Genomic DNA, 21,169 nt, shown 5'->3' on the forward strand with positions numbered 1-21,169 from the left:
TCCTGGAACCTCTTATATGTATTACATTTATGACTGCATGCCGACAAAAAACATGTTACCTGTGCAAAGAAAACAGACATTTCCCGCATTTAAAAGACAGTTTTCCCTTTGAAACTTTAAAATCGATTTTCTCAAAAACTATAAGCTCGTTTTGCTAATTTTTTTTCCTCTTGTACCCACTCCCAAGGTGCACATACCCTGTAAATTTGGGGTATGTAGCATGTAAGGAGGCTTTACAAAGCACGAAAGTTCGGGTCCCCATTGACTTCCACTATGTTCGGAGTTCGGGTCGAACACCCGAACATCGCGGCCATGTTCGGTCTGTTTGGCCCGAACCCGAACATCTAGATGTTCGCCCAACACTACTCGGGGGTGGGAGATATGTTGCACATTTTTTGGAACTGTCCTAAGTTAACCCATTTTTGGCAAGAGGTACATTCAATTGTTGAAGAGATCACATGCTCTAAGCTACCTTTCTCCCCTTCTCTTTTTCACGACACCTACGAGTCCATGCGGGCGTACAAAAAATCCCTGACATTACACCTTATCAATGCAGCTAGATCCCTAATTCCTTTAAACTGGAAGTCCGCTAATCCACCAACAATCAAGGCTTGGCTCAAAAGAGTTGAGACCATTTCACAAATGGAGGAACTGGTCCTTCGCTCCAAAGACTGTTCAGAGCAATTCACCCTAACCTGGGCCATTTGGGTGGACTTCCAATATTCAGATAGATACAAGGCCATCATGGACTCGGGTGTCGTACAACAATCCCCATGACTGCAAATGCCCTTTCTCTTTTGTTGTCTTGGACGTTGGGTCTTTGTCCTTCCCCTGTGGGGTAGAAAGCTATTCCCTCTATATATATTTGGTAGATTGTATAATACTACAGTTTTTCCAAGGCAAATTAACAGCATATACCTGCTTTTGGATTAAGTCTAGAGTAAACCTATTGCTACCTTGATACCTGTTTAGCTCATAGCCTCCTAATATGTGCTTCTCAAGTGTTAGAAATACTTTAGTGTACAATGAGCCTTAAACGTGAAACAAAAACTTGTTCTGTAATTTTCACTGAAACTACGTATACAAGATGTTTTATGTATAATATCAACCTGTACTCTATGTTTCTTGTAATAAACTTGAATTGTGAAAAAAAAGAAATGACGTGGATCGGGTATTTATTTACCCGAACCACGTGACCCGTTCGGCCAATCAGAGTGCGTTTGGGTCCGAACCACGTGACCCGTTCGGCCAATCACAGCGCTAGCCGAACGTTCGGCCATGCGCTCTTAGTTCGGCCATATGGCCGAACGGTTTGGCCGAACACGAACTCGAACATCACCCGAACAGGGTGATGTTCTGCAGAACCCGAACAGTGGCGAACACTGTTCGCCCAACACTATGCACAACTAATAGTTGTCCTATGGTGAGTTTCTCCCACCTGAGCTGTAGATCTCTGTAGCTCGTCCAGAGTAACCATGGGCCTCTTGACTGCATTTCTGATCAGCGCTCTCCATGTTCGGCCTGTGAGTTTAGGTGGATGGCCTTGTCTTGGTAGGTTTACAGTTGTGCCATACTTCTTCCATTTCTGAATAATGGCTTGAACAGTGCTCCATGGGATGTTCAAGGCTTTGGAAATCTTTTTGTAGCCTAAGCTTGCTTTAAATTTCTCAATAACTTTATTCCTGACCTGTCTGGTGTGTTCTTTGGACTTCATGGTGTTGTTGCTCCCGATATTCTCTTAGACAACCTCTGAGGCCCTCACAGAGCAGCTGTATTTGTACTGACATTAGATTACACATAGGTGCACTCTATTTAGTCATTAGCACTCATCAGGCAATGTCTATGGGCAACTGACTGCGCTAAGACCAAAGGGGGCCGAATAATTACACACACTCCACTTTGCAGTTATTGATTTGTAAAAAAATGTTTGGAATCATGTATGATTTTTGTTCCACTTCTCACGTGTACATCACTTTGTGTTGGTCTTTCATGTGAAATTCCAATAAAATTGATTCATGTTTGTGGCAGTAATGTGGCAAAATGTGGAAAACTTGAAGGGGGCCGAATACTTTTGCAACCCACTGTATGTCCTCTGCTTACAGGCAGGTCATGAGGAAATGGACATAGGTTCTGTGGCTGAAATGCAGCTGTGTGCTCCCGGGAAACCCCCCCCCCACCCCCCGTCCCCCATGCCCACGGCCATCTGCTGCAATGTCATTGGTGCAAGGTAATACGGTATGTGTTCCCAGATTCATTTCTTCGCAATTTTTACCATTAAACATACTGTTATTTTCTCAGTTGAAAGTGAAAAGTAACACTGTAGCAAAAACTCACCTTTATGTCAGAATCAAATATCATCCCCATAAACTGTGACAGAAACATCATTTAAGTTTTGTGATAAACGGGGGTAATGGCCAAATAAAAGGTGTGGTTTTTATCTACAGTAGCTTTTTCATTTTTAAACTGGGATTGGTAAAAACTGAGAAATTGTCTATTTTTTTCCTCATTAAAGAAAATCTGTAACAAAAAAAGTTCCCCTGGGGGGTACGCACCTCGGTAGGGGGAAGCCTCCAGATCCTATTGAGGCTTCCCCCGTCCTTCTCTGTCCCACGGCGGTGGCGATCCTCCCAGAACGGCGGCGATGTAAATATTTACCTTCTCGGCTCCAGCGCAGGCGCAGCACAGCGGACCCGACGGAGATCGGCTATTTTCACCTATCTCCATGGGAAGATCCACAACAGCGCCCCCGCTGGAGCCTGGAAAGGTAAATATTGCACAGGCTGTCGGATTTGTCACCTGTGCGTTCCGGGGGCTGCAGCGAGACTGCCGTGGGACACAGGAGGACAGGGGAAGCCTCGATAGGGTCCAGAGGCTTCCCCCGACTGAGGTGAGTACCCCCCAGGGGAACTTTTTTCATTACAGAATCTCTTTAAAGGACATAATTAGGCAGCCCCCAAAAAATGACATTTACTTACCCGGGGCTTCCTCCAACCCCTAGCAGCTGCTATGCTCCACTTTCAGTCACTGGCTCCCGATTCACAATGGGGCAGAGGCCTCGCCAGGTAGTCCTCTACTGCGCCTGCACAGTACACTCCACACCATGTGTGAGTGATTGGCAGCGGCGCTCGCGCAGACGCAGCAGAGGATGACCTGGCAAGGTCGGCTTCTGCACCATCACAAGGACATGCCGGGGAACATGTAATCGCTGAGTGACAACGAGGGAGCACCCCAGAAGAAGAGAAGGAAGCTGGGCGGTACAAGCAAGGTGTACGCCAGATTTAAAAAATAACAATAAACAGGTGAAAAAGTAATATCAAAATTATTGTTAGTATTTTCTTTCTTGCTGGTGGTTTAAAAGACATGTTATAGATATCTTTGTTGTGAAAATATCACTTAGGAGAAAACTAAGGAGGTAAGTTAATTGTATATGGGCCTATATATTTCGGACTATAAGACGCTCCTGACCATAAGACGCACCTGACTATAAGACCCTCCTGACTATAAGACGCTCCTGACCATAAGACCCTCCTGACTATAAGACGCTCCTGACCATAAGACGCTCCTGACTATAAGACGCTCCTGACCATAAGACGCTCCTGACCATAAGACGCTCGTGACTATAAGACGCTCCTGACCATAAGACGCTCCTGACCATAAGACGCACCTGACTATAAAACGCACCTGACTATAAGACGCACCTGACTATAAGACGCTCCTGACTAAAAGATGCTCCTGACCATAAGACGCTCCTGACCATAAGACCCTCCTGACCATAAGACCCTCCTGACTATAAGACGCTCCTGACTATAAGACGCTCCTGACTATAAGACGCTCCTGACTATAAGACGCACCTGACTATAAGACGCTCCTGACGATAAGACCCTCCTGACCATAAGACGCTCCTGACCATAAGACGCTCCTGACTATAAGACGCTCCTGACCATAAGACGCTCCTGACCATAAGACCCTCCTGACCATAAGACGCTCCTGACCATAAGACGCTCCTGACCATAAGACGCACCTGACCATAAGACGCTCCTGACCATAAGACCCTCCTGACCATAAGACGCTCCTGACCATAAGACGCTCCTGACCATAAGACGCACCTGACCATAAGACGCTCTTGACCATAAGACGCACCTGACCATAAGACGCTCCTGACCATAAGACGCACCTGACCATAAGACGCTCCTGACCATAAGACGCTCCTGACCATAAGACACTCCTGACCATAAGCTCCTGACCATAAGACGCACCTGACCATAAGACGCTCCTGACCATAAGACGCTCCTGACCATAAGACGCTCCTGACCATAAGACGCACCTGACTATAAGACGCTCCTGACCATAAGACGCTCCTGACCATAAGACACTCCTGACCATAAGCTCCTGACCATAAGACGCACCTGACTATAAGACGCTCCTGACCATAAGACGCTCCTGACCATAAGACGCTCCTGACCATAAGACGCTCCTGACCATAAGACGCTCCTGACTATAAGACGCACCTGACCATAAGACGCTCCTGACCATAAGACCCTCCTGACCATAAGACGCTCCTGACCATAAGACGCTCCTGACCATAAGACGCACCTGACCATAAGACGCTCTTGACTATAAGACGCACCTGACCATAAGACGCTCCTGACCATAAGACGCACCTGACTATAAGACGCTCCTGACCATAAGACGCTCCTGACCATAAGACACTCCTGACCATAAGCTCCTGACCATAAGACGCACCTGACTATAAGACGCTCCTGACCATAAGACGCTCCTGACCATAAGACGCTCCTGACCATAAGACGCTCCTGACTATAAGACGCTCCTGACCATAAGACGCTCCTGACCATAAGACGCTCCTGACCATAAGACGCTCCTGACTATAAGACGCTCCTGACTATAAGACGCTCCTGACCATAAGACGCTCCTGACTATAAGACGCTCCTGACTATAAGACGCTCCTGACTATAAGACGCTCCTGACCATAAGACGCTCCTGACCATAAGACGCTCCTGACCATAAGACGCTCCTGACCATAAGACGCACCTGACTATAAGACGCTCCTGACCATAAGACGCTCCTGACCATAAGACGCTCCTGACCATAAGACGCTCCTGACCATAAGACGCTCCTGACCATAAGACGCTCCTGACCATAAGACGCTCCTGACCATAAGACGCACCTGACTATAAGACGCTCCTGACTATAAGACGCACCTGACTATAAGACGCACCTGACCATAAGACGCACCTGACCATAAGACGCTCCTGACCATAAGACGCTCCTGACTATAAGACGCTCCTGACCATAAGACGCACCTGACTATAAGACGCACCTGACCATAAGACGCTCCTGACTATAAGACGCTCCTGACTATAAGACGCTCCTGACTATAAGACGCTCCTGACTATAAGACGCTCCTGACCATAAGACGCTCCTGACTATAAGACGCACCTGACTATAAGACGCTTCTGACTATAAGACGCACCTGACTATAAGACGCTCCTGACTATAAGACGCTCCTGACTATAAGACGCTCCTGACTATAAGATGCTCCTGACTATAAGATGCTCCTGACTATAAGATGCTCCTGACTATAAGACGCTCCTGACCATAAGATGCTCCTGACTATAAGACGCACCCAACTATAAGACGCTCCTGACCATAAGACGCTCCTGACTATAAGACGCACCTGACTATAAGACGCTCCTGACTATAAGACGCACCTGACTATAAGACGCTCCTGACTATAAGACGCTCCTGACTATAAGACGCACCTGACTATAAGACGCACCTGACTATAAGACGCTCCTGACTATAAGATGCTCCTGACTATAAGACGCTCCTGACTATAAGATGCTCCTGACTATAAGATGCTCCTGACTATAAGACGCTCCTGACTATAAGACACTCCTGACTATAAGACGCACCTGACTATAAGACACTCCTGACTATAAGACGCTCCTGACTATAAGATGCTCCTGACTATAAGACGCTCCTGACTATAAGACACTCCTGACTATAAGACGCACCTGACTATAAGACGCTCCTGACCATAAGACGCTCCTGACTATAAGACGCACCTGACTATAAGACACTCCTGACTATAAGACGCTCCTGACTATAAGACGCTCCTGACCGTAAGACGCACCTGACTATAAGACACTCCTGACTATAAGACGCACCTGACTATAAGACACTCCTGACTATAAGACGCTCCTGACTATAAGACGCTCCTGACTGTAAGACGCACCTAGCTATAGAGGACAAAAACCAGGGCAAAAAAATAAAAAACAAAACTGGTGCATCCACACGATGAAGGGGCATGTTGTGGATTATGCCCAGTTTGTGTTTCATGCCCCCTTGTACCTCTTGCGTCTCCCTGTGTTCTCCATGTGTCCTCCTCTATGCCCCATTGTGTCCCCATATGTCCTCTGTTTTTCAAGCTGTGTCCTCCTCTGCATGGGCTCAGTACAGGGAGTTCCTGACATTGCGGTGGGTTGGAGGTTCATATTGGCAGGCGTTCACAAGTCAGGAACTCCCATTTGGACTATCAGACGCAGTGACTTTTTACCCCACTTTTCAGGAAGAAAAAGTGAGTCTTATAGTCCAAAAAATACCCTAATGTTTTTACTGTTAGAAAGCTATCAGGTTACCTCTGAGGCATCACCTGTCACTGTACTCAGTTTTTAAAAGATGAGGATATTATTCATCATCTCTCAAAATGACCATGTTTCTTTCACCACAACTCAACTTTCTCTAATATCTAGGCCGGCGCTGAAAGAGTTTGCTGCTATGCTAGCTTTTGTGTTTGCCATTAAGGAAGTGAATCTGGATGCCAAACTATTGCCTAATATAACTCTGGGCTATGATGGCTATGACTCTTGTAAAGATAACATGAAAGCTCTGCGGGCGACTATGTACATTTTGAGTGGAGGGAAGGAAGATGCTCCGAACTACTCCTGCCAGAAGCGTGGAGAGGTGGCCGGTTTTGTTGGAGACAATGTTGCAATGGCGCAGCTGCTGGCCACGTACGGTCACACCAAGGTTAGAACATACATATGTCACTCCATTTATTAAAGAAAGCCTCCACAGAGGCTTGGTCATCTAACAACCACAACTAAATGAATGGACAATATTGTGAGATAATTTAAACCTACACGAGTAGATACATCTATTGCATACACCATAAGTACATTAAAGAGACTCTGTACTGAAAAAAAAAAACATCCCCCGGGGGGTACTCACCTCGGTAGGGTGAAGCTTCAGGGTCCCAATGAGGCTTCCCCCTCCCCTGTAGCTGCAGGCAGTCCAGCGCTGGACCCCCAAAGTCTCCTGCAATCCTGGCTCGACAAGCCTGACAAGCGCTAATATATTTACCCACCCTGGCTCCAGCGGGTGGTGCTGCTGCAGCTCTCAGCACGGAAATAGACGGAAATAGCTGATCTCCGTGGGGTCCACTCGACTACGCAGGCACAGGAGACTTGCGCCTGCGCAGTAGAGCGGGCCGACAGCGATCAGCTATTTCTGCCTATCAGCGAGCGGAGAGCCGATACTGCGCCTGCGCTGGAGCCGGGAAGGTAAATATTTACATCCCCGCTGTTCGAAGGGGCAAAGCGAGATTGCTGTGTGCCACAGGAGGACGGAGGAAGCCTCGATAGGATCCGGAGGCTTCCCCCACCCAAGGCGAGTACCCCCCAGGGGAACTTTTTTTAGTTACAGGTTTTCTTTAAGTACACAAATATCCTGGAAGGCACAGTGTCATAGTAGATGGCACACTCACCTTGCAGTACTCGGGTTCCCTGGGTTAGTTATGGTGTTAGTTAGGGTGTCTTTAGGCAATCCAGTTTTGTCCCATGTCCCGCCAGTTTAATGAGTTTCCACTGCTGGGGGAAGAGCTGAGTTACACAGCTGCCCCAGCAGGGTCCTTCAATGATGGTCTAGCACAAGGATGTTGAGCAGTGATGGCCTGAACAAGGGCCGGGCCGAGGCAGAGGCGAGAGAGGCTCCAGCCTCAGGGTGCAGTGTAGGATGGGCACACAACTCAGCTTTCATACCCTCATTGTGTTTGAAGTAGAGAGAGATAAGAAAAGGGGATACATGGCAGTGACTGCAAGCCAGATAACTAGAGATGGAGGTGTTGGGGGCCCTGGGGCACATCTTAGTCTAATAGCAATCAGTGTGTGACGGCTGGGGTGGAAGGGATGGAGGGGCGCACTTTGGTGTCTCTGCCTTGGGTACTGGAGGACCTTGTCCCTTCTCTGGCCCGAACAGTTCGCTGGCAGTCAGTTCCAACCATTCGCCCATTCGCTTTAAAGCAAATACTTTTGTCAAAAATGTGCGTTCGCATTTAAAATTGAAGTCAATGGCCACTGAATTTAGCGGTTAATAGCAAAAGCCCCTGTACATGCTAGAAACACCAAACTTGCAGGGTATGTTGGGGAGGACAGTGGAACCAGAGGAAAAAAACATTCTTAAAAACTACAAGGTCTTTTTGATTTTTGTTTTATTTATTTATTTGCTGGGAACTGTCTGCCAGCAAACTGTTCGGGCCAGCACTACACAATATTCCTGTGCTAGAGCATCATTGAAGGGCCTTGCTGGGGCAGCTGGGTTACTCTTCCCCCAGCAGTGAAAACTCATCAAATATGTGAGACATGGGGCACAACTGGATTGCCCTGAGTACATTATGAAGGAAAAATATACTACCAACTTTAATATACAGGCAAAACAATATAAGAAAAAACAAACACATGTGAAAGGGTTCTTCCTGAAACAGAGCAGCTAGCTGGTTGACTTTGCTTCAATGACTAATTGACAGAACTAGGTCACCAACAAGGCAATCATAGGCAGTTTCCTAGGGCCTGAAGAGAGACTAGGGCCTGGTGGATTCTACCCCCACCAAATCTTACTAAAGGATCCAGGTGATTATAAGCAGTAAAAAACAACCTGCTATCTTGCTATTTCTGCCAATTGACCAGGATTTAAGTATCAAGGAGTCAATCAGGTTTTTTTCATAGGTTTCCCACAACTCTTAAAGAAAACCTGCAACTTTAAAAAGTTCTCCTGGGGGGTACTCACCTCAGGTGGGGGAAGCCTCCGGATCCTATTGAGGCTTCCCCCATCCTCCTGTGTCCCACGGCAGTCTCGCTGTGCCCCTCCGAACAGCGGGGATGTAAATATTTACCTTCCCGGCTTGCAATATCGGCTCTCATCTCGGAGATAGGTGGAAATAGCCGATCGCTGTCGGACCGCTCTACTGCGCCGGCACAAGTCTCCTGCTCCTGCATAGTAGAGCGGACCCGACAGAGATTGGCTATTTCTGCCTATCTCCATGCTGAGAGCCGCAACAGCGCCCCCGCTGGGACCAGAGAAGGTAAATAAATGTAGCTAGTCAGGCTTGTCGATCCAGGATTGCCAGAGACTTTGGGGGGGGGGGCAGCGCTGGACTGCCTGCAGTTACAGGGGAGGGGGAAAGCCTCATTGGGACCCTGAGACTTCCCCCTCCCGAGGTAAGAATTCCTCATGGGACTTTTTCTTGTTACAGAGTCTCATTAAATTGCATGGCCTCTATGCCCCAGGTGGTGCTTTCAAAACAAAAAGTCACTCATTTTCTTCCTGCTTCCAAGCTCCCAGAAGTTGGGGCTCCCCCTGTCCCACTCCAATCAAAAAGGTAGAGTAAAAACAATAGAATGCAGTGCTGGACTTGAATGGAAAATTGCAAATATACGTTACTTATAAATTTCATACATCAAATATGCAAACTTCCCATACACCCCAACTCCAAACAGCGCATATTTTAGATGGATTTAAAGGAACTCTTTCAAACCAAGGCCTCGATTCACAAAGCGGTGCTAACCTACTTAGCACGCCTAAAGACTTTGGGTGTGTTAACCAGGGTGCTAAGTAGGTAAGCACCGTTTTTTAAAATCACATTGCGTATAAAGTCCCGCGCGCAAAACTTTACATGGGCACAGCGAGGACAAAAGTGGTGCACCCGATGCACCTATAGGTCGCACCCCATGCGACGTTATAGGCGCATTGGGTGCGCTGTTTTCGTCCATGCTGTGCGTGTGCAAAGTTTTGCACGCGGGACTTTGCGCGTGAGTGCTATTTATCATGCCTAAACTAACTTTAGGCGTGATACAGGGCCTTTCACAAGTGTGCTAACACTTAGTACTGCTTTGTCAATCAATCTTCAAGTGTTCTAAAATGACAATGTGCAAATAATGTCTAAGTAGCTGTGTAAACATTTTCCTACTTTTCCTGTTAATTATCAGAGGCAAAAGCTTTAATTCATTGTGTATAGATTTTAGCTACATTTGGAATGTCTAATTTGCAGAGGTATGATTCTGTAAGAATCTCTGCAACCTGACATGCTAAGGACAGTGTAATATTGAAGCAGATTACCTGACACAAGATACATTTCCACTGCTCTCTGTGAGAGAAAGCTCTGCCGTTCTCTGACTGAGCTCTCTGCACACACAGGATTAACAGATACACTGTGAAGGGAATCCCCCTCCCCTCGTGGCTGAGTCTGCCATCAGAATTTCAGCAGACTGCCGTCAGAAAAGTGTGATAGGGATTAGATAACAGTAAACAGAGAGATAAGGATTCAGATGTATACACCAACACTTAGCAGCACTTCCCAAACATTTCCTATCTCAATTGAAAAAATATGTCAATCGATGGTGTCCCTTTAAGCAATTTTAATGTTTTATATCCTAATCGCTTGTGCCTTTCCTCCCTCCTACACTTTGGAGTTGGGGTGTATGGGAAGCTTGATGTGTGAGATTTATAAATAAAGTATATTTGCAATTTTACATTAAAGTCCAGCACTGCGAACTATTGTTTTTACTAGTGCTTTCAAAACATCTTTGATATTGATGAATAGGTCCTTGGCCTCTCCGTATTGGTGGAAAATACATTTTTGTGGCAGATCTTGCTTTGGGATTCATGAAAGTCTGACGGTGGTGGGGGAGGGTCTACATGTATTATTGGCTTTGGCCCTTGTGAGGCCCGTAGCTTCATTCTCCAAGTATGGTGGCAGCACCACATCCAGCACCGTGGCTACAAACTAACGGGCAGCGAATAAGCAAGTCCACGGAGTAAAGGTGGAGTACTTCCGCCACCCATGTTTGCTGTTTCTCATGTCAGTTGTGAATATTAAACATGGTCTGAGGTGCCACATATTCTTCCAGGCAGAGATGACATCTGGGGAATGAAGTGGCAGCTGGAAGCAGCAATCACTGTTAGGCCTCACAGAACCTTTGTGTCCACCAAGTGGAGGTAGAGCTGCCCCCCCCCCGCTAATCTCCACCCACCACTCTTAGCGCTTTGTTGCCCTCCATTTGGGCTCTAGTGCCCAGAGTGACCAGCAGGAAGTGCAGAGAAGCAACATTAGAGAGAAGAGTGAGACGGAACCCAAAGCACCTGGAACTGGAAGGAGCTGAGTGAGGGTGTCGCTGCTGAAATCCTCCCCACTGTAACGCTACAGTGAGGGAGCCAGCAGGGGGTGAGGGGAGGGGGGGAGAGTGAGTGCGTGTGCTGCCACACACTGCTAGAGGGGGGCCGAGGACAGGGGGAGGAGAGATCACTTTTGGTTCTCTGCCTCTGGTGCTGGAGAACCTTGTCCCGGCCCTGCCTAGTTTTATACATTCCTGGGCGCCTCGTCTTCCCTTTTGTATTGTGGACTTGCTCCTTTTAACATCACTAGGCCCAGACCGGTCCTCTGCAGCCTGGTCAGTGATACAAATAAACCCAAACAGAAAAGAGCATCTGCATGAGGACTATAACAAGTATTCCATATGAAGCCAGATAAAGCTTCAATACTTGTAACTGTATTCAAGCTGTATCTGGCTTTATATGGAATACTTGTTATAGTCCTCATGCAGATGCTCTTATCTTTTTGTTTTTTTCGGTCATTTCACACTTGCTGCGGCACCCACCATGGTGTTTTGTTGTAGACTTGATTGTTTTTGTTCCTGGTCAGTGATACAGTCAAGCTCTTAAATATGCTTAACCTCCTTGCCGGTCTAAAAAATCCGGCAAGGAGGCAGCGCCGCACATTTTTTTTTTTAAATCATGTAGCGAGCCAAGGGCTCGCTACATGATAGCCGCTAAGCGGCGGCATCCCCCCACCCACTCCGATTGCCTTCGGCGATCAGAGTATGCAGGGAATCCCGTTGAGAACGGGATTTCCTGCAGGGCTTCCCCGGTCGCCATGGCGACGGGGCGGGATGACGTCACCGACGTCATGGACGTCGGGACGTCATAGGGAATCCCGATCCGCCCCTCAACGCTGCCTGGCACTGATTGGCCAGGCAGCGCAGGGCTCTGGGGCGGGGGGGAGCGACTCGGCGCGGCGGATTGCGGCGGATCGGCGGCGAGCGGCGGCGATCGGAAGTTACAAGCAGCTAGCAAAGTGCTAGCTGCTTGTAACAAAAAAAAAATTATGCAAATCGGCCCAGCGGGGCCTGAGATATCCTCCTGAGCTCGGGATAACCGGCAAGGAGGTTAAAGAGACTCTGTAACAACAAAAACCTCCCCTGGGGGGTACTCACCTCGGGTGGGGGAAGCCTATCCGGATCCTAATGAGGCTTCCCACGCCGTCCTCTGTCCCACGGGGGTCTCGCTGCAGCCCTCCGAACAGCCGGCGACAGAGCCGACTGTAGCTTCAATATTTACCTTTGCTGGCTCCAGCGGGGGCGCTGTGGCGACTTTTGGCACGGAAATAGACGGAAATACCCGATCTCCGTCGAGTCTGCTCTACTGCGCAGGCGCCGGAAACTTGCGCCTGCGCAGTAGAGCAGACCCGACGGCGATCGGGTATTTCCGCCTACTTCGGCGCCGACAGCCGTCAGAGCGCCTGCGCAGGAGCCAGGAAGGTAAATATTATGTCACGGCTGTACGGAGGGCTACAGCGAGACCCCCGAGGGACAGAGGACGGCGTGGGAAGCCTCATTAGGATCCGGAGGCTTCCCCTACCCGAGGTGAGTACCCCCCAGGGGTCGTTTTGTCATTACAGTTCCTCTTTAATGACGATCATGTTTCCATGAGGAGTATGTTCTTTTCTAAAAATTAAGTTTTAAAACAGGCAAGGTAAGTGCTAACTCCTTAGGTACTGATGTTTGGCTTCATTGTAATTATCAGCAGTATAAGTTAACTCGACATGAGTTAACTGGGCAATTTAAATTTCCATGCGATCTACACAAATGTATAGGGTGGAGGAACACAAGAAAGTTAATGGTGAATACACCAAGAACCACCTGGGCCCCCTCTGCTCCAGGGCCCCATAGCAGCTATTGCTACACCCTTGGGCATAGGATTGGGATTAGAAAGTGTGATCAAGTAAGGCTAGGAGGCGAAAGAGGGGGGGTTCATGTAGGTCAGAAGTTAGACATAGGTGTCAGGAGGAGGGTGGTTATGGTTTAGGCATCAGGAGATGTTTTTTGTTATTGAGAGAAGTCTTATTTATCTGCTAACGCTTTGTCTGCTTTAACAGATCAGCTATGGTGTCAGGGATCCATTTCCACAGAAGAACGATGATCTCTTCAGTTCCTTCTTCACCATGTCTCAGTATGATAAGGTCTTCTACGTTGCCGTAGCCCTGCTCTTGAAGCACTTTGGCTGGTTCTGGATTGGGGTATTGAGCCCTCCCGGTGACAGTGAAGACATCAGGCTGAGGACACTGAGCAAAGAGCTGACCAGACACGGGGTCTGTATCAGTGTTTTAGTTAAATTATCTGAAAAATCTTTAGAAATTCTTCAGCTCATTGAGAAATCAACTGCTAAAGTGTATGTGATCTGTGGCGATCTATCGGCCATGTATCTGTACCTAAGGTTGGCTTTTAACTTCGTCTACGATAAAACACTTATTGTTAATGATTCCTGGATAATGCATTATCACTTAGGTTTGCCATTCTACAGGGTCATTAATTGCAGTCTGAGTCTTTCACCTCTAGAGAGAAACGTTTCTACACTTTGGAATGCCATATATAACGCCCATAGGAGTATGAGCCGAGACATGATTCTTTCAACCATTTGGGAAATACACTGTCCAGAGAGAAGCCACATGCCAATAGATACCCATGCAAGCTACCTTATATCTATGAATTGCACTGAAAACAACAATCCACTCCATACGATATATCGGGGAGATGTAACTCCGTATTATGTGATGACAGCAGTGTTTGTACTGGCTAATGCACTCCATGACATGCGGACTACCATGGCATGTACAACGAGAGGACCTGCACTCTGTGACTATAGAGAGAAGGTGAGAACATCCTGATGACATTAGGCAGTAATGACACTATACTGTATATAGGCCATATTCTTGGTTGATAGCAGTGTTAATTTTAACATCATTATAGCATGTATCCCTTTGTTAACGGCTGCATCCGCCAAACAAACCCTTTGTGAGTATCAGAACAATTTCAAGGACCCCTTTAACACATAAATGTGTTAGTGGTGTACAGGGGCGTATCTGGGTAACATAGCGCCTATGGCAAACATTGAAATTGCGCCCCCCCCCCCCCCCCCTTCCTCAGTCGGAGCCCCTTCCCCTCTAAAAACTGTATTCTTTCTCGCATACATGTGTTGTGTGTTTAACCTCAGCAATTTCCTGAGCCTCCTTTTTTAACCACTTCAGGATCACAGGTTTTTCCCCTTAAAAACCAAAACAATTTTCACGTTTCAGCGCTCCTCCCATTCATTCAGCGATAACTTTATTGTTGCTTATCACACTGAAATGATCTATATATTGTTTTTTTCGTCACAAATTATGCTTTCTTTGGGTGGTAGTTTTTGCTCTGAATTATTCTATTTTATATGCATTGTAAAGTGAATAATAAGGAAAAAAAAAGAAAAAAAATGATTATTTCTCAGTTTTCAGCCATTATAGTTTTAAAATAAAATGTGCTTTGGTACATAAAACCCACACATCTTATTTGCCCATTTGTCCGGTTTATTACAACGTTTAAATTGTGTCCCTAGTACAATGTATGGTGATAATATTTTAACTGGAAATGAAGGAGCATTTTTCCATTTAGGGATTTCTAATACTTTTTCACTTATTACAAGAATTTTTTTGAAAAAATATACTCTCATGACATCCGTATTACAAAAGTCCCTAAGGTAACTATTTATGTGAAAAAAAATTAACTGAAATTTTAAAAAAAATTTTTTAACAAGTATTTTATTTCTGTAACTGTGGGGCAGGGATGGAAGGGGTTAAAAGTCATAATAATAAAAAATAAATAATAATAATAAACTTTCTATGGAAAACAGTATAGTGGCATAAATAGGTGTATTTTACTTTTTGGCCACAAGATGGTGCTATTGAGACCATGTTTCTATTAATTGAACACAGCCGAACACGGAAGTGTCGGGTCTGAGAGCTTATGGGACGTTAACAAGCTCTCCGAAGACACGGGAACAGTGATCGGGATTGAGAATCAAAAGATTCTCACATCCTGATCACAGATGGACGGGGCTGCAACAGTGGATCGGCGGAAAACAGCGCGGGGATCGTGAACGCAACGGTAAGGCAGCAGTACGCATATCTACGCCCCTGATCCGCACGTGAAGTTTAAAGGGGCGTGGATATGCGTACCAAGGATCCTAAAGTGGTTAAAGATGGCTCTCGTTATTCACTCTCTGTCCTCTTTTCTAACACTAAGCCAAGTGCGCCCTACATGCATAAGTTAAGTAGATCAGATTAACTCTTATCTGGGGAACATGGCTGAGATCTGAATGACAGAGAGGCATGTCAGGACATTGCCGCACAGGGGCAGGTATGGCGGCACAGCACAGGGCAGACATGGAGCCCATGGTGTTGTGGCGCCCGTGGCACAAGTCATGCCTGCACCCCTCTAGATACTCCTCTGGCGGTGTATTTGTAATCTTTCAACATAACTTGGTGCTTTTAAAGAGACTCTGTAACAAAATTGTTATCCTTATTTCTTCTATCCTATAAGTTCCTATGCCTGTTCTAATGTGCTCTGTCTAACTGCAGCCTTTCCTAATTGCACAGTGGCTGTGTTATCTCTGTTATATGATCTAATCTTCTCTCTTCTGTGGGCTCTGTAGGCAGAGGCTGGAATGTGTGGAATGTGCAGGGCTGCTTGTGATTGGATAGAAGCGATACACACCCTCTGCAGGCCCCCTGCACGCTCTGTATGACTCACACACTCTGCTTATGTGAGCCTATCACAAGCTGGTTAGTTTGTTTGTAAACACTGCCTAAAACTGGCAATTACAAGCCAGGATTGCAGCAGGGAGTGGATGAAACAGCACAGAGGGTCCCAGGAGAACATAATGAATAGAATGGTATGCTTTTATTGTAAGAATTTTACTGTACAGATTCTCTTTAATCATTTCAAAATAATAAAAAGTGTGTTTACCTATGATTTATTACTTTTCTTACAGGACACCTGAAGTGAGAGGGATATGGAGGCTGCCATATTTATTTCCTATTAAACAATACCAGTTGCCTGGCATTCCTGCTGATCAATCTGGCTGCAGTAGTGTCTGAGGGCTGGTGCACACCAGGAGCGCTTCTGAGCACTTTTAAAAACGTTTCCTCTTTAAAAAGCACTTGGCTAATGTATTGGAATGGCACGGAGCACACCAGAGCGATGTGATTTTTTTCTCAAACACAAACGTGGGTCCTGCAGCATTTTTGGCTGATTCCTGAGGCCTTTCAGCCTCAATGTTCAGTATAGGAAAGTGGAAATTGAAAGTGAAAAGCGCTTGATCAGATCGATTTTCCAAGCGTTTTTGTTACAGAAGCTGTAAATAAAAATAAAAAACTACACCACAATTCTCCAAAAATCTCCACGCATGATTAGAAAGTCGCTAGGCACATGCCCAGAATCACCTAGAAAAATCACTTCAAAAAGCTCTGAGAATGTGCGATTATGCTAGTGCTTTTTGGTGTGCACTGGCCCTGGATCTCAGACCTGGAACAAGCATGCAGCTCATCTTGTCAGATCTGACAATAATGTCAGAAACACCTGATCTGCTGCATGCTTGTTCAGGGGCTATGGCTACAAGTATTAGAAGCAGAGGATCAGCAGCAGGACACCCAGGCAACTGGTATTCAGAGCTGGGACAAGGTCCTCCAGCACCCAAGGCTGAGACACCAAAGTGCGCCCCCCCCCCCCCCCCATCCCTGCCACCCCAGCCGTCACACACTGATTGGTATTAGACTAAGAAGCGCCACAGGGCCCACAACCTCCCCAACACCTTAATATCTAGTAATCTGGCTTGCAGTCACTGCCATGTATCCCCTTTTCTTATTTCTCTCTGCTTCAAACACAATTAGGAATGACAGCTGAATGAATTGTGCGCCCTCTCCTACACTGCGCCCTGAGGCTGGAGCCTCTCCAGCCTATGCCTCGGCCCGGCCCTGCTGGTATTGCTTAAAGGACACCTGTGGCAAAAATAAACTAATAAAACTAACAATTGTATCTATCTTCCTTCTCCAAAAAAATGTCTTTTTTACGATATTCCAGTTTTATTTGATGTTTAAATCTACTTTTTAAAGTTGAATGACACATTTATTGAAGTATGCCAGAGCTAAAATCTATGAACTATTGACCCTTTTTATATCTTACCCGCTCTCAGAAGCCATTTTCTGCTAGGAAAGTGTTTTATAGTTGGAATTTCTTATCAGTGAGGGTCACACTGTAGTCACTTCCTGTCTGAGTCAGGACTGAGTCAGCCACTTACATACCTGATATTTAACTCTTTCAGGCAAAGAAAGAAAAAAAGGAACACAGCATAGTTATTAGTGCGCTGGGCACTGTACATACCCATGTCTATCTCATCATGTCACACGTCACTTCTGGTATCCTTTAAAAGGAAATAATATGTCAGTCTCCTTATTCCTCTCAGTTTATATTCCCTCTAAATATCAGAAATTTCTAGATTGACTATGACAAGTTCCAGTAGCTCTTTTTGTCCCAGATAAAGAACTTCCCCATGAATCTAGGTTTTAGAGCCCATTTCGGAAACCAGTGATCCTTGAAGCCACCTGGCAGGTGGTGTTTCATGAACTGAAACTAAATTAAACGTTCATTATTTTTTTAAATTTTTTTTTATTTCATTTGAAGGGGTTATCTCTCAAGTCTGCACAGAAGCCATTTCAATGTGAATTTTGTTAAATTGGAGCTTTCTTCATTAACATTGCAATTCCTTTTTAACTTTGACAGCTAAAGCACTTTGTCAGAAGACTGAGGTACACGGACAGCATCGGTGAAGACATTTTCTTTGAAAGCTCAAGACAACTCCGGAGTCGACCTGAACTGTCCCTAAAAAACTGGGTCATGAATGGCACCTTTAATAAGTATGCAGTGATAAATGCGGGCCACATCTATGTGAATGAGTCTCTCCCTGAAGAGGAATGGCTGACTGTGAAGGAGCACAGGATAGTGTGGAGGACTGGCAGGGTGAGTATGTTGTCTGGTGGTGGTACACATAGATGTGGTCACTGCTATGCAGGAGGAGAGGATAGTGTGGGGACTGGCAGGGTGAGTATGATGTCTGGTGGTGGTACACACAGCTGTGGTCACTGCTATGCAGGAGGAGAGGATAGTGTAGAGGACTGGCAGGGTGAGTATGCTGTCTGGTGGTGGTACACACAGCTGTGGTCACTGCTATGCAGGAGGGGAGGATAGTGTGGAGGACTGGCAGGGTGAGTATGATGTCTGGTGGTGGTACACACAGCTGTGGTCACTGCTATGCAGGAGGAGAGGATAGTGTGGAGGACTGGCAGGGTGAGTATGATGTCTGGTGGTGGTACACACAGCTGTGGTCACTGCTATGCAGGAGGGGAGGATAGTGTGGAGGACTGGCAGGGTGAGTATGATGTCTGGTGGTGGTACACACAGCTGTGGTCACTGCTATGCCGGAGGAAAGGATAGTGTAGGGACTGGCAGGGTGAGTATGATGTCTGGTGGTGGTACACACGGCTGTGGTCACTGCTATGCAGGAGGAGAGGATAGTGTGGAGGACTGGCAGGGTGAGTATGTTGTCTGGTGGTGGTACACACAGCTGTGGTCACTGCTATGCCGGAGGAGAGGATAGTGTGGAGGACTGGCAGGGTGAGTATAATGTCTGGTGGTGGTACACACAGCTGTGGTCACTGCTATGCAGGAGGAGAGGATAGTGTAGGGACTGGCAGGGTGAGTATGATGTCTGGTGGTGGTACACACGGCTGTGGTCACTGCTATGCAGGAGGAGAGGATAGTGTGGAGGACTGGCAGGGTGAGTATGTTGTCTGGTGGTGGTACACATCTGTGGTCACTGCTATGCAGGAGGAGAGGATAGTGTGGAGGACTGGCAGGGTGAGTATGTTGTCTGGTGGTGGTACACACAGCTGTGGTCACTGCTATGCAGGAGGAGAGGATAGTGTGGAGGACTGGCAGTGTGAGTATGTTGTCTGGTGGTGGTACACACAGCTGTGGTCACTGCTATGCAGGAGGAGAGGATAGTGTGGAAGACTGGCAGGGTGAGTATGCTGTCTGGTGGTGGTACACACAGCTGTGGTCACTGCTATGCAGGAGGAGAGGATAGTGTGGAAGACTGGCAGGGTGAGTATGCTGTCTGGTGGTGGTACACACAGCTGTGGTCACTGCTATGCCGGAGGAGAGGATAGTGTGGAGGACTGGCAGGGTGAGTATGATGTCTGGTGGTGGTACACACAGCTGTGGTCACTGCTATGCAGGGGGGGAGGATAGTGCGGAGGACTGGCAGGGTGAGTATGATGTCTGGTGGTGGTACACACAGCTGTGGTCACTGCTATGCAGGAGGAGAGGATAGTGTGGAGGACTGGCAGTGTGAGTATGTTGTCTGGTGGTGGTACACACAGCTGTGGTCACTGCTATGCAGGAGGAAAGGATAGTGTAGGGACTGGCAGGGTAAGTATGATGTCTGGTGGTGGTACACACGGCTGTGGTCACTGCTATGCAGGAGGAGAGGATAGTGTGGAGGACTGGCAGGGTGAGTATGTTGTCTGGTGGTGGTACACACAGCTGTGGTCACTGCTATGCCGGAGGAGAGGATAGTGTGGAGGACTGGCAGGGTGAGTATGATGTCTGGTGGTGGTACACACAGCTGTGGTCACTGCTATGCAGGGGGGGAGGATAGTGCGGAGGACTGGCAGGGTGAGTATGATGTCTGGTGGTGGTACACACAGCTGTGGTCACTGCTATGCAGGGGGGGAGGATAGTGCGGAGGACTGGCAGGGTGAGTATGATGTCTGGTCGTGGTACACACAGCTGTGGTCACTGCTATGCAGGAGGAGAGGATAGTGTGGAGGACTGGCAGGGTGAGTATGATGTCTGGTGGTGGTACACACGGCTGTGGTCACTGCTATGCAGGAGGAGAGGATAGTGTGGAGGACTGGCAGGGTGAGTATGTTGTCTGGTGGTGGTACACATCTGTGGTCACTGCTATGCAGGAGGAGAGGATAGTGTGGAGGACTGGCAGGGTGAGTATGTTGTCTGGTGGTGGTACACACAGCTGTGGTCACTGCTATGCAGGAGGAGAGGATAGTGTGGAGGACTGGCAGTGTGAGTATGTTGTCTGGTGGTGGTACACACAGCTGTGGTCACTGCTATGCAGGAGGAGAGGATAGTGTGGAAGACTGGCAGGGTGAGTATGCTGTCTGGTGGTGGTACACACAGCTGTGGTCACTGCTATGCAGGAGGAGAGGATAGTGTGGAAGACTGGCAGGGTGAGTATGCTGTCTGGTGGTGGTACACACAGCTGTGGTCACTGCTATGCCGGAGGAGAGGATAGTGTGGAGGACTGGCAGGGTGAGTATGATGTCTGGTGGTGGTACACACAGCTGTGGTCACTGCTATGCAGGGGGGGAGGATAGTGCGGAGGACTGGCAGGGTGAGTATGATGTCTGGTGGTGGTACACACAGCTGTGGTCACTGCTATGCAGGAGGAGAGGATAGTGTGGAGGACTGGCAGTGTGAGTATGTTGTCTGGTGGTGGTACACACAGCTGTGGTCACTGCTATGCAGGAGGAAAGGATAGTGTAGGGACTGGCAGGGTAAGTATGATGTCTGGTGGTGGTACACACGGCTGTGGTCACTGCTATGCAGGAGGAGAGGATAGTGTGGAGGACTGGCAGGGTGAGTATGTTGTC

The 21,169-nt window shown here is 47.3% G+C and overlaps 1 protein-coding gene across 1 annotated transcript in view; it reads left to right on the plus strand.

The window, feature by feature from the left end:
• LOC137541475 (vomeronasal type-2 receptor 26-like) overlaps window positions 1-21,169 on the plus strand; it is a 93,146-nt gene that overhangs the window by 8,608 nt on the left and 63,369 nt on the right. The window contains exons 2-4 of the mRNA XM_068265020.1: window positions 6,774-7,050; window positions 13,508-14,281; window positions 18,222-18,458. Of these exons, the coding sequence (XP_068121121.1) occupies window positions 6,774-7,050; window positions 13,508-14,281; window positions 18,222-18,458 (1,288 nt within the window). The remainder of the gene's footprint in view (window positions 1-6,773; window positions 7,051-13,507; window positions 14,282-18,221; window positions 18,459-21,169) is intronic.

This window comes from Hyperolius riggenbachi, chromosome 1 (assembly GCF_040937935.1).
Source record: "Hyperolius riggenbachi isolate aHypRig1 chromosome 1, aHypRig1.pri, whole genome shotgun sequence".
Taxonomy (NCBI): Eukaryota; Metazoa; Chordata; class Amphibia; order Anura; family Hyperoliidae; genus Hyperolius; species Hyperolius riggenbachi.